The 13,616-nt window shown below is 48.4% G+C and overlaps 1 protein-coding gene across 3 annotated transcripts in view; it reads left to right on the top strand.

The window, feature by feature from the left end:
- The window catches only part of Dglucy (D-glutamate cyclase), an 83,618-nt gene that overhangs the window by 32,695 nt on the left and 37,307 nt on the right, over positions 1-13,616 (top strand). For all 3 annotated transcript variants that reach the window (XM_052185248.1, XM_052185246.1, XM_052185247.1), the window contains exons 2-4: positions 2,261-2,384; positions 6,970-7,120; positions 9,756-9,954. In XM_052185248.1, the coding sequence (XP_052041208.1) occupies positions 2,291-2,384; positions 6,970-7,120; positions 9,756-9,954 (444 nt within the window). In that variant the 5' untranslated portion in view covers positions 2,261-2,290. The remainder of the gene's footprint in view (positions 1-2,260; positions 2,385-6,969; positions 7,121-9,755; positions 9,955-13,616) is intronic.

Below are 13,616 nucleotides of genomic sequence, written 5' to 3'. Positions count from 1 at the left end.
TATCTCCATATCATTTCTTATATTTATTTCCAGGTTAGGAAATCAATCAGGAATCCACTTTTATTTATTTTGGTGGGATGGTTGTTGATGCCTTTTTGTTTTTCAGGGCAGGACTTCTCTGTGTAGCCTTGGACTTAGACTTTTAGACTTGGCTTCTCCTTGTGCCCTAGAACTTGCTCTGTAGACCAGGCCTCGAACTCAGAGATCTGCCTGCCTCTGCCTCCCGAGTGCTGGGATTAAAGGTGTGCGCCACCACCTGCATGCACCTGACTTATCCACTTGTATTTCTATTAACACAATAGATAAATAACGGAAGGCAACATCGCTCATGTGATGGACTAAAGCTATAACTCATGCCTAGCCCAGCTGTCACTCGCTGTCAGCTGCGTTCTGGATGTCTCCTTCAGTGGGGTTTGGTACACGGTCCTTCCTCCTCCAGCTACAGCTGGAGCTGAGACCAGAGGCTCTGACCGCCATCTCCCGTGTGGCTGCAGACTAGTTGTGTCTGGCCTTTACTGAGCAGCGACAGACAGACAGAGGTGTTAAGTCTCCTGCGGTGACTCTGGGAACCGCAGACATCTAGGATCTCAGCAGCTGACTAGCTGCTTGGCCTGGAATCAGGTCTGCCAGTCCAGCCTGCAAACACTACTTCAACCTGCCAGAGCAGCTGCTTTAGCCCTCAGCTTTGCTGTCCACTGGGGCCTGGAATCCAACCTCACCTGACCCCTCCTGCTCCCCAGCCCAGCAGGACTGACTGTTCTCTCCTCTGTGTCCTCTCTGTTTGCAGCTATTAAACCAAAGCTCTCAAGGCGGTTTTAAATGCAGCTCTCCTCTTTCTGGAACAATCTTGTTCTTTTGTTTGTTTGAGAGTCTTTACAAGCTCAAATCTTTCTTATGTTAGACCTGAGGCTTACATGGTTTCTTACCTAAGAGATTGGCTAGAGCTGAAAACACAAATTGGTGGTTTTGAGTCTCACTGAATACATCTCTTTTGACAGAAAGGGTTGTGGAAAATTAGGCTTATCTAAATTCCTCCCTGTAACATCGCTTTCAACCCATACTTGCTTCCACTCTGCAATCAGCCAGTCATTCAACAAACACTTGCTTTTATGTTCTTACGCCAGGCACGTGGCCTATTCGGATAAAAAGAATGTGGGTCAGAGGTCAGGGCTGCTAGCTAACCCACCTGAGCAACGCTGTACTACGTGAAAAATTAACTTACAAGGTTTCTTTCTAAGCATAATTTCCTAAAGCTTTGAGACCATTTCTGTAATTTGAAATAATTTTTAAACTTCGTATGAGGTATGTGTATCCACACACGTGGAGTGTGTGTGTGTATGAGCGCATTGAGGCCAGAGGTTAAGGTTGGAGATCTTGCTCAACAGTTCTCCACCTTGTTTTCCTAGACTAGGTCTCTTGCTGACCCTGAAGCTCACTGATGGATTGGACTGGTTGGCCAACAAGTCCCACGGTTCCTCCTGTCTTTACCTCCTAGTGCCACACACACTCCCAAGCACACTCTGCTCTGCTCAGCCTTTTACGTGGGCACTGGATCCCAGCTCAGGTCTTCACACTAGCACAGCAAGCGCTCACTTCACCAACTGAGTGACTGCCCAAGGCCCACGTTTTTAAACTTTTAATTATATCCTCAAAATATCTTCTATATTTCAAATGTATACTATGTATTCACTTGCCCAAACCCAAATAAATCACTGTGTGTAGAGGGGTATGCATAAGCAAATAACACCAAGTCCCTGCTTTCTAAGAACTCATGGAAACATCAAAAGCCACAGGAGACAGCTAATGGGGCTGACGGTTCATCTGTGATTATAAACACCATTCCCTCCTTTACTTGGTCTGTGGAGAGAATTTCAGGCTGTACTTCTTGGGTTGTCATCAGTGTTCTGGAGCCTGTGGAAGACGTCTACGCTGTGGCTCTGTCTGCCAGGTACCAGGGAGAGAATGGAGTTTAAAGTCAAGTAGAACATTAGTCAGTTGTGGCCCTGGCCCCAAAAGAGTCGTTCAAAGAATGTTGTTAGAACAGAGAAGCTCTGTCCCAGCCTGGTGCTGTTGTCCTGAGACTGGTTCCCAGCTGCTACTGTGGAACACAAAGGCCTCAGAGAGGGATGGAAGATGCCCAGGTTAGGTGAAGAACATGCAGAAGTCACCAAGTGTTAGGGCAGTCCAGGGCACAGACTCCAACACCAACTCCGTGCCTACGGGAAACTGCCTCTCACTTCCACCTTCCTGCACCGCACAGGTTCCCTGCCTCTCTCTCATTTTGGATGGCATGGTACCCCTCTCACTCCTCTTGAGGTCCTGTCGTCCGTCTGCCAGAAGGAGTCTACTCAAGGCAGCTCACATCACATCCAGCATGACTGAAGGTGAGTGCCAATAGACGTTTGTCTGGGTGTTTGATTGGCTGGTTTTGTTAAGACAGGGTCTCATGTAGCCAGGATGAACTCAAACTCATTACATAGCCAAGGATGACCTTGAACTCCTGACCCTCTGACTCCACCTATACATACACACACACACACACCACACCACACCAGATTTGTCACAGACCTAAGTACTATTGATGGTTCACAGTACAAACAAACATTTAAGGGCTTGGATGTAGTCTGATGATAGAGAACTTGCCTATTATGCTCAAGGCCCTGGTTCTAGTCCTAGCACCACACACAAAATAAATAAATAAATAAATAAATAAATAAATAAATAAATAAGGAAGAAAAAAATAGCCTATAGATTTTTCTAGTGAAAATCCAAACACCAAAGGGAAAACCAGCAGTGTGCTTAATATTCATAAAGCAAGTGAGCTCTTATTTAGCATATTGCTATGTCAAGCCTCTATTATTATTTGTGGGTGAAGGGCTGCCTATTATTGCACAACAAAGTACCCTAAGGTGTAATGACCTAGGACCATAATTTCCACAAGTCTATGACTGAGGCTCTGCTCTGTGAAGGAGTTCTCTCTGCCTGCAGCATGAGGCTGGACCACTCAAGGACTTCTCCGTCATGTTATGATCTCCACTGGGGTGGCTGGATCAGAAAGCCTAAACTATTTTTCTGTGGAGCCTCTCTCTGGGGTTAGATTTTAGTGTCAGTTTGGCAATGCCAAGTGCCATCTGGGCAGAAGGAACTTTAATTGTTAATTTCCTCAATCAGATTTGTCTGTGGCCATGTTTGTGGGGGCATTGCTAATTGCCAGTCTGCTGTGGACAGCTCCATCCCTAGGTAGGTTGGTCTGGGCTGTATAAGAATGCTAACTGAGCACAAGCCAGGTAGTCTTAAGTCAGTAAGTGGGATTTCTCCACAGTTTCTGCCTCAGTTCTTACTTGGGTTCCTTCCCTGACTTCCCCTAAAATGATGAATTGTAACCCAGAAGTGTAAGGCATATTAAATCCTTTTCTTCTCAAGTTGCTTTTGGTCATAGTGTTTCTCACAGCAATAGAAAGGAGAACTAGAACCCTCTCCAACATGGTGCAAACTTCTTTCTGCAGAAGCTCAAGAGTCCAAGAGAAACAGTCCGTTAAGGTGTATATGCAAGCCATGGCTCTAGACTGTTCACACCACAAACTAACATCCTAATGTTGTCTCAGTCAGAACAAGTCATGTGACTAAGGCCTGAGCCAATGAAGGCCAAGGCCTGTGTCTTGAAAGTGGTCTGTTAAGATGTGAATGACAAGACGCAGACTTGTGTAGAAGATTTCCAAGGTCTATCAAAGTCATGGTACACAGTCAGTAAATGTGAGTTTCACCGGAGACAGAGACAGCTCCCTGGACATGCTGTGAGCCTGAGCAGCCCAGGCCTTGGGCCTCCAGCGTGGACACTGAGAGTGTGACTTCCCGCTTCACTCCTCACTAGAGGCACACTGTAAGGAACCTGTGTGACTTTCCCAGACAGGCTCCTCCCCGGGGATCCTTCTGGAGGGCCCTCTTGGGGTGTTAAGGTCCTTCCAAGCCAAGCCCTGCTGTGGACCGATCCATCAGCAGAATGTGTATGTCCCCAAAGCTAGGAAACTCCAGCCTGGAGCTGAGTTTTATAAGCTTTAAATCCAATGGAGAGCACTAAAGTGGTTATTTTTCCTGTTTCTTCTTGTTTAAAAAAAAATCGATTTTTGGTTAAAAGACTCAGAATAAATCACTCAGTTTCTCTCCACAAAGAGAAAGTGTCACGACCTTAAATGGAGAGCCCCCAGGGGATGCATGAATCACCCTGGGCAGAGAGGCACCCTCACCTAGAAGTGCGGACTGCCCCAGAGGGACCTTAAGGCAAGTGGCCATTCCATATTGTGTTGCTAATGGGGACAACTCAAGACTTTTCTATTCATCTCCCTCAGTAGGGAGGATGAACAAAACCTAAACTCACCCAGAAGTGCATTTAATTAAAAAGGAAACAAAGAAGCTTTGTATCCCTAATGCCTCCCTGATTTATTGCATTAAAAATCCAATTTGTCCTCACAATAGGCTTTGGAGGGAAGAGACAGGGGAGAGAGGAGGGGAGGCCTTTAAGCTGGCTTTGTCCTCTCCACCTCACTGCAGGTGCAGGTCATCTTGGACCCACAGCTGTGCACTGAGAAGTGCAACAGCCCCGAGCCTCCTCCTTTGAAAAGCCTGTGGGTGACCTTGGTAGACACTGCATTTCCAGATGATGGGTGCCCGTACTGCCTCACCACTTGCTGGTCCTGGGTTCACCCAGAAGATGGCCATGTCTGCTGCACCCCTCTTCTCTGAGGAACCCCTGGACCCATCATACAAAGGCTCAGAGCCAGTGGATACAGTGTGTGACAAAGACATCCTGAATAACTTAGCACAGAGCAGCCTGGAGCACCATGAGGGGAACACCCACAATAAATGTCTGCTGATCGCGTTCTTGTAGAGCAGAAAATGTCCACGGGTTCATGGAGTAGTTCTAGCAGTTAGGAAAATTGTCCCTGAGGTTATTTCTCCAGTAGGACACTGCTCTCTATCTGTGGTGTGGTCTCTCTGCCTTAATTGTAGCAGGACATGTGATACTGGGTGTGTTGGCTATCTGTCGTGTGGCTGGGAAAAAACACCTGACAGGAGCAAGTTATGAGAGGAAAGGGCAGCTGGTTTGTTCCAGCTCACCGTTCCAGGTGTTACAGTCCGCTGTGGGAAGTGTGGCAGTAGGAGCGGAAGGTGCATGGTCACATGACTTCCGCTGTCAGGAGGCAGAGAGAGATGCTTGCGGTTGCTCCGCCCACTTTCTCCTCTTTATTTAGCCCGGAACCGCAGCCCGTGGAACCGTGCCACCCACCCATATTTAGGGTGTGTCTAACCACCCTGCTAGTATACACACAAATATCTGCACACCCAGATATTTGTTTCTAGGGTGATTCTAAATCCCATCTAGTTAATCACCTTAGTAGGTAATTTATAAAAAAAAGAAAGAGTTTCTGTTAGTTTATGATTTAGGGAACTAGAGAATTCAAGAGCCTGGTGCTGGAATCTAACAGGGGAGGCCTCGCACAGCTTTAACTGGTGGCGGAAAGCAAGAGACATGCCAAAGGGCAGTCAGGAAGGACGAGGTTGCTTTGAAACTACTGTCTTTGTGGTGATTAAACAAAGCCAATGAGAATAAAATGTCACATGAGAAGGCATTAACCTGCTAGTGAGGGTCACAGCCTGACAGTGGCCCCAAAACCTCCTGTTAGGCCCTGCCTCCCACCGACACAGAGAAACTGAAGTTCCAACTCACAGACTTCCGGGGGCCTGTCCAAACACAGAGTAAGTCTTATAACACTGGAGAAGGTATAGGGAAGAACATCAGCATCACTTGCGGTCTTGTCTCCTGGGGACAACCATGGTTATTATGTAGATATAATCCTTTGAGCTAGTTCATCAGAGAGAGAGAGAGAGAGAGAGAGAGAGAGAGAGAGAGAGATGCTTTTGTCAGTGAGGTAAGTGACCAGCACAGCACATTGTAAACAGTGTCACTCCATGACACAGCTGCCAGGACTACAGACGTGACAAAGGCATGTAGCACTGAGTCCCAGAGATGCCCACCATGGCTGTGCCACTCGGTAGAGCTACAATAGGAATGGGCCAAACTCAGTAAAACTGACTGGGCTTTTCTACTGCAAGCCCAGGTGCTTGTCAAATGAGAGAGCACACGCCCACGCCCAAATGCACACTCTGTAATGCTCATGGAGGTGCCATTTGCAATAACCCAAATTAAAAGTCCCTCCCATCAGACAGGGGTCAGTTCTCATTGGGTGAATATACCACACACCTTAGCAAGTGAACAGACTACCACTAAATGCAAAGACATGGGGTCAATTCCCGGACATTAACAAAAGAGTTAGGACTTTAAAGACATGTGTTGTATGGCTCCATTATATGATGTTCAGTAGTGGGTCCTGTGTGGGTTAGAAGTTAGGATAGTGGTACAATGGATGGAGCAGCCGAGATGCTGGCTCTGAAGAGACAACCGTGTCTCAAACCCTGGGTGCTTGCTAGGTGGATGTGTTTATTGTGCAAAAAGTACTAGACTGTATATTTCTTTTTTTGTTTTGTTTTGTTTTGGTTTGGTTTTGGTTTTTTTGAGACAGGGTTTCTCTATGTAGCCCTGGCTGTCCTGGAACTCACTCTGTAGACCAGGCTGGCCTCCGAACTCAGAAATCTGCCTGCCTCTGCCTCCCAAGTGCTGGGATTAAAGGTGTGCACTACCACTGCCCGGCTAGACTGTATATTTCTGTTTGTTTATTTGTTTGTTGAAACAGAGTCTCACTGTATAGCCCAGGCTAGCCTCAAACTTGCAATCTCCTGCCTCAGTCTCCTGAGTGCTAAGATTATAGGTGTGCCCCTCCACCGTACACAGCTAAGCTGTATACTTAAGTACACTGCTGGGTGCATCTAAAACATGTCAGTCAAACATGGACTTAACAAGGGTCTGCAAGCAGCAACCAAGTGTGCCTTTGTCCCATCTCCCACCCAACCCAGGACTCCAGCCAGCTAGTGTGGTGGTCCTGCCCAGATCTCTAGCACCAGCTTTTGAAAGCTTCTGCCAGGGCAACCGGGGTCCTCTGCCCCTACTTGGCCAAAGTGAAGCCGTGAAGACACTTCCTCAGCTGAGCGCTGCTCCAGACGTCAGGTAAGAAGCCTGTGCTGCAGCTGCTGTAAGCAAGGGAAGATGCTGCGGCTGGGGGGGGCTGTGTTACCGGGGACACTTCTATCCAGCCTTGGGGACTGCAGAGGTCCTGGCATAGAACCCCACAGGACCACTGCTCAGGAGCAAACTGTTCCCTCTACCTTTCCTACTTCGTGCCCTCTTGTCCAATCCCGCACTTGCCCCGCCCCTCCCTATCCTCTGCCCCTCCCCGTCCTCCGCCCCTCCCCGCCTCTCCCCGCCCCCCCCCCCCCAAGCCTAGAGAAATTCTGTGGTCTACATCTTAGTTTCATTTCCTATTGGCATGATTAAATACCCTGACAAATGCAACTAAGCAGGAAAGGTCTTATTTTAGCTCAGGATTACTGGGGTGGGGGGGGTGGGGGGGGGGTGAGAGGCAGGATGGGGAGCGTGGGAATCAAGGTAACAGGAACTTGAAACAGCCAGTATCATTATAACCATAGTCAGGAGAAAAGGTCAGGTGTTGTTGTTTTGTTTGTTTTATATAGGATCTCATTCAGTACCCTTAGTTGGCTTGAAACTAACTCTGTAGACTAGGTTGGCCTTGAACTCATAGAGATCTGCCTTCCTCTGCTGCCTGGAATTAAAGGCGTGCACTAACCATGCCTGGCCCAAGAGCCATCCAGGAATGCCTGAATGCAGGTGCTCTGCTCTCCCGCTCTCTCCAGTCTTATACAGGTCAGGATCCCCTTGCCTAGGGAATGGTGCCACCCACGGGAGATGTGTCTTCCCACCTCAATCAATCAATGCAATGTCCCAAAGCCAACCTTACAGGCCAGCCTGAGATCTCCTCCCACATCAAACTGACGATTAAAATTAACCGCGACGGGCGCTGCCACCTGTCCCTCGATCGCTCCTACCAGGAAGCCCTTGCACAAGATTAAGAAGAACAATGCTGGAATCTCTAACCCACAGGGGGAAATACCATTCATATTGTGCATGCTTGCCCACAGCAGACACCCCCTTAGCTCTGGTTCATGCTGTACAGCTTTGGTTACCGATGGGTGACCAATGTCTAAAAATATTGCATGGGAAATTCCAGGAATAAATAACTCAATGTTTCAAATAACTTCTATTATAGTATATAATTATAATTACTATGTATCTCTGACTTATAAAGGAAATGTGAAGTGTAGAAATACAGGGGATAATAACACATACAGGGGTTGGGGCTAGCAGGTGTCAGGCATCCACTGGGGATACTAGATGTATTTTCACACGTAAGGGGTGAGCACTGTGTAACCAGCCTCAGAGGTAGCCCTGGGAACCCTGCCTCTGCCTCTGTGCTATGCCCTAGCCTCATAGCTACAGCTCCCATGTTCTCTGACCTAGGCTGTAAGACACTGTAACTCTCCTCATCGTCCTCCTGGTCTCTCCTCTGTCTGACCATCTTCACTCACCCACAGAAGTGGCCTTTTCTGAGTCTGCATCTGATCATGTGACTCTACAAGTTAAAAGTCTCCAAGGACAGCCAGCCATTCGCCTGTGCCTTAGTCCCATCTCAAGACTAGTGGTGACCTGGCCCCACCTCAGCTTCTTCCTGATACTCAGATTGTTTGGTTTGCTGATTTGGAGTTTTCAGTCTATGGCGGACTGGCTATGGCTTGGACCGTGGCAAAACAGCTCATCATAGCAGGGGGGTGGGGCGGAGCCAAGCTGCTCAGGAAGCAGAGAGAGAGAGAGAGAGAGAGAGAGAGAGAGAGAGAGAGAGAGAAGTAACATCCTCCTCTTAAAGGGGATGTACCCAATGACCTAACTTCCTCTCACTAGTTCCCACCTCTTAAAGGTGCAATACCTACTACTACCACCACCACCACAGGCTGGGATGGTACATTCAGTCAGTCCAAGGGCCTCTGAGGGGACACTCCATATTCAAAGTAGAGCAGTAGAAGAGGAGGGTGTCTCATTGTTCTGTTTCTCTGCTCTCCAGACACTTGCTGCTCTTCGTAGCTGCTGTCTGAATATGGAGTCACACCCTGGCCATCCCTACAATCCACCCCCTAGTATATGGCTAGAAAGGAGAAATAGCCCAGCAAATGATTTGGGGTAAGCAGAGTTGAGGCTTATACTGTGTGAGGTTTTTTTACCTCATAGAAGAAGCCACCAAAGTCTGTCTGGGTCTAGCAGCATCCCCCTGTAGCAGAAAATCCATCTTTGTTTTATTCTTGTGGGTCTGACTGATCTCGAGTTGAGGTTCAGGAACTGGAATGGGGTGGGACCCACGGGTTATGATATGCACACATTGATTCAGTGGCTTCAGTTTGGTTGTACTTCAGAAACAGCAGCAAAGCCCCGAGGTGAACCGAGTTCTCCCATGTAGAGAGTTCCGGACGTGCCAGTATCAGAGATTCCCTCCTCTGCCCTTTTAATAAGCACCACATTGGCTGAGTCGGCATGGTGACGCACACCTTTGATCACAGCCCTGGGGTGGCAGAGGCAGATGAATCTCCAAGAGTTTGGGCTTAGCCTAGTCTACAGAGTAAGTTCCAGAATAGCCAAGGCTGTTCCATAAAGAAACCCTGTCTCTAAAAACAAACAAACAAAAACAAACAGACAAAAAAGCACATCAGGGCCTGTGAGCATTGCTTTGTGTCCCTAGGACCATCTGTCCACAGTTTCAGAAATACGAGTTTGGCACCTGCACAGGCATCCTGACCTCACTGGAAGAGTACTCAGAGCAGCTAAAGGAAATGGTGGCCTTCATCATAGACTGCAGCTTCTCCATAGAAGAAGCCTTGGAGCAGGCCGGGATTCCCAGAAGAGACCCAGCAGGTGCCAGCCACGCAGGAGCATACAAGGTAAGGCCGTGCCCCTGGGCAAAATGGCTTGAAAAAAAAAACATGGATTTTGTAGTTTCCTGTGGTGGAGAGAACTTCTTATGGTTTCAGGAAGCAGAAACCCTAAGGTCAGCCCTGGCTCAGTCACCCCAGTCACCCTCCCTGGTAAAACCATTACACTCTGAGCCAGCCTCTCTTCCACCCACCTCTGATATGGCTGTGCAGTCTCAATCAAAGTCATTTGGACATTTGGAGTGTGTGTGTGTGTGCCCACACACATACATGCATGAATATATGAATGTATGTTTGGGCTAAAGGTCAACTGGTTTTCTTCAGAAGCAGTACACCTTGTTTTCTGTTAGGTTATTTGGAGAAGGGGTGATTTTGGTAGTGTGATGTTTGTGTGGAGATTGGAGGGCAAACTAAGGAAATCCGTTCTCTCCTTCCACTGTGTGGGGCTTGGGAATCAAACTCAAGTCAGCATGCACACGCGTGCGCACAGCAAGCGCCTTTACCTGCTGAGTCATTTCCCTGGCCCCACCACAGATTTACTGGGGTTCACTGGTTAAGGTTGGCTCGCGGCCAGAGAGCCCTGGGGATGCCTTTGTCTCTGTCTCCCAGAGCTAGAATTACAAGCACAGGGTGTCACCGTGCCCGGTCTTTTTTTTTTTTTCTTTATTGATGTATTTTTTTATTTACATTTCAAATGATTTCCCCTTTTCTGGGTCCCCACTCCCCGCAAGTCCCATAAGCCCTCTTCCCTCCCCCTGTTCCTCCATCTACCCCTTCCCACTTCCCTGTTCTGGTATTCCCCTATACTGTTGCATTGAGTCTCTCCAGAACCAGGGGCCACTCCTCCATTCTTTTTGGACATCATTTAATATGTGGATTATGTCTTGGGTATTCAAAGTTTCTAGGCTAATATCCACTTATCAGTGAGTGCATACCATGATTGATCTTTTGAGACTGTGTCTTGATGTGAGCACCGAGGATTGACGGCAGAAGGGTGGCTTCTCCCGGGACACGCCTGTTAGGGACTGTCCCTGCTGAGTTGATGTGCTTTTCTTCCTGCTGAAACCAGTCAGAAGCCAGGCGTGGTGGCACACGCCTGTGATTCCAGCACTTGGGAGGCAGAGGCAGGTAGATTTCTGAGTTCGAGGCCAGCCTGGTCTACAGAGTGGAGTTTCAGGACAGTCAGGACCACACAGAGAAACCCTGTCTCGAAAAACAAAACAAAACAAAACAAAAAAAGAAACCAGTCAGATGGGGAAGAGCGGAGTCCTAGCTCCTCTGCCTCCTTCCCAGATGGTCGAGCCTAAGCACTCACTCCATAGGATCAGCAGCCTCCAGGCCTCCCTGTGTAAGAGGCCAGCTTCCGGGCTTCCCTGTTCGCAGTGGCTGGACTTTTTCATCTTGAGCGCGGTTGGTCACAGTGTCCCCCCTGGCTCCTGTCAGAGAGGCCTGCATTGCATCAGGTCAGAAATAAGATTGTCCCTGATCTGCACTACCCTTCAAGGAATGAGAGACTGGATTGATGTGATTGGGAAGCGTGAGGACAGAGCCCAGAGCCTTGGCCACTGGCTGGGGCCCACTGTTGTTTAAGCTGGGATAGCCTCAGGCACAGTTCCTCATTTGAAATGAAGAAAATAAGACCTGGAGAGTGTGAGATAGGGACCTGCCCAGAACCACACTCTTGGCTGGTGTAGTGACTGAAGAAAGCTTTGCACAGAGGCACAGGGATCCATAATGTTCACCAAAGCCTGCCCGTTATTATCCACGACAGTCACTGCCCCTCTCCCCGTGGCTACCTCACAGCTTTGTCTGTAACAACCCATCCCGCTGCCCCTAGGCCCTGAGAATTCAGCCACTTTGAATTCAACTGATGGCCCGGATAGATGGCCCATCCTAACAGAGGCGTCTCAGTCCCCGGGAGCCCTGCCCGGCTTTGTGAGAGGCCTGTGTGTGCCTTTGCTCTGTCCCAGGTGGTGTCACACAGACACGGGGCTGGCAGCACAGCAGAGCCTCATCTTACAGCTGCCAGGGTGGTAATGGCAAGCCAGTTAAGTAGCGGCCAAGGTTGTCCCCGTGGCTCAGGATCCTGGCTGTATTCTAAAGCTGTCTGTCGTAAGCCCGGCTGCAGGGGGGGAAGACGTGTTCCACCCGTGAAAGTCACCCAGGTCGCCCTGTGCAGAGGAGTCTTCGAAGGGAAGACTGGGGCATCCAGGGCCAAGCTCATGCCCTGTGGGGCTTAGAAGTGGAACAGGCGGCGGCTGCTCCTGGGGTTGTCTGCTTGCTTTCGCCTGATTCTGTCACAATTTCGAAGGCTTCTTGAAGTCCATGGAGAACATTCGGAGGCCCATGAGACTGGGTGGGAAAATTGTCGGTGTGTGGTGTGTGTGTTTGTGTGTGTGTATGAGTGTGTGTTTGTGTGTACCTGTGTGTGTGCATGTTTGTGTGTGTGTTTGTGTTTGTGTGTGTGCATGTTTGTGTGTGTGTTTGTGTTTGTGTGTTTTTGTGTTTGTGTATGTGTATGTGCGTGTTTGTGTGTGTGTGTGTTTTGTGTGTGAGTGTGTGTGAGTGTGTGTGTGTGTTGTGTGTGTGTGTTTTGTGAGTGTGTGTGTTTTGTGTGTGTGTGTTTTGTGAGTACATGTGTGTGTTTTGTGTGTGTGTGTGTTTTGTGTGTGTTTTGTGAGTGTGAGTGTTTTGTGTGTGAGTGTGTGTTTTGTGAGTGAGTGTGTGTGATTTGTGTGTGAGTGTGTTTGTGTGTGTGAGTGTGTATGTGTGTGTGTTTTATAAACCTCAGCTGAAAGTTAGCATCTCCTTTGGTTCTGAATGTTGGCGACAAAGGGCTGTTGGATCAATACATCCTGGAGTGCTGAGGATGATAAAGTATCTCACAAATGACTTAACACGGTACAGTTCTCAAGACTCAAAAACACCCTCTATACTGATGCTCCAGAGGCAGATTGCTGTTCTGCCCTCCTGGCTGTTAATGGGAAAGTTTCTGTTTCTGGGGCTCTGGTAATTACGTCTGGACATTTGGAATAGTATTGGTTTCCTTTGGAGAGTTTAATTCTCTTCCCTTCCCTTCCCCTCGTCTCTTTGCTGCCCCACCTATGAGTTTGTTTTAAGGCCTCTCTCACTGTGTCACCAGGATCACCTTAAAACTTCCTTGTAGTATCAAGGCAGTGGTGGCGCACGCCTTTAATCCCAGCACTTGGGAGGCACAGGCAGGCAGATTTCTGAGCTCAAAGCCAGCCTGGTCTTCAGAGTGAGTTCCATTCAGGAACTATTCAGAGACAGCCAGAGCTATTCAGAGAAACCCTGTCTCGAAAAACAAAACCAAACAAAAACAACAGCAAAACAAACTAAAAAACCCGAGGCCAAGGTTCAAACTCCCCATCTCCTAAGGCTCCCAACACGCCATCCTGAATTTTCTTGTATGTGGTTAAGACATTACTCTTGTCCAGCTTAGAAGATGTGTCAGACTGCCAAAGCGATGTTGGCAGATTAGAAAAGAAAAAAATAAATAGGACCTCCATCTCTTCCACCCCAGTTTTGAGCCACTCACTGTCAACTGGCTGTCACAGCTCCCGGGATCTCTTGCTTTGTGCTGCTTCTTGGACTGGAAGTGTTGAGGCTTGAATCTGAGTTGATTCCTGTATTTTCCCCCTACATTTTCC

This window comes from Apodemus sylvaticus, chromosome 6, assembly GCF_947179515.1.
Source record: "Apodemus sylvaticus chromosome 6, mApoSyl1.1, whole genome shotgun sequence".
NCBI classification, from domain to species: Eukaryota; Metazoa; Chordata; class Mammalia; order Rodentia; family Muridae; genus Apodemus; species Apodemus sylvaticus.
Note: the sequence above shows the minus strand (reverse complement) of the source record. Positions and strands in the feature narration are given on the sequence as shown.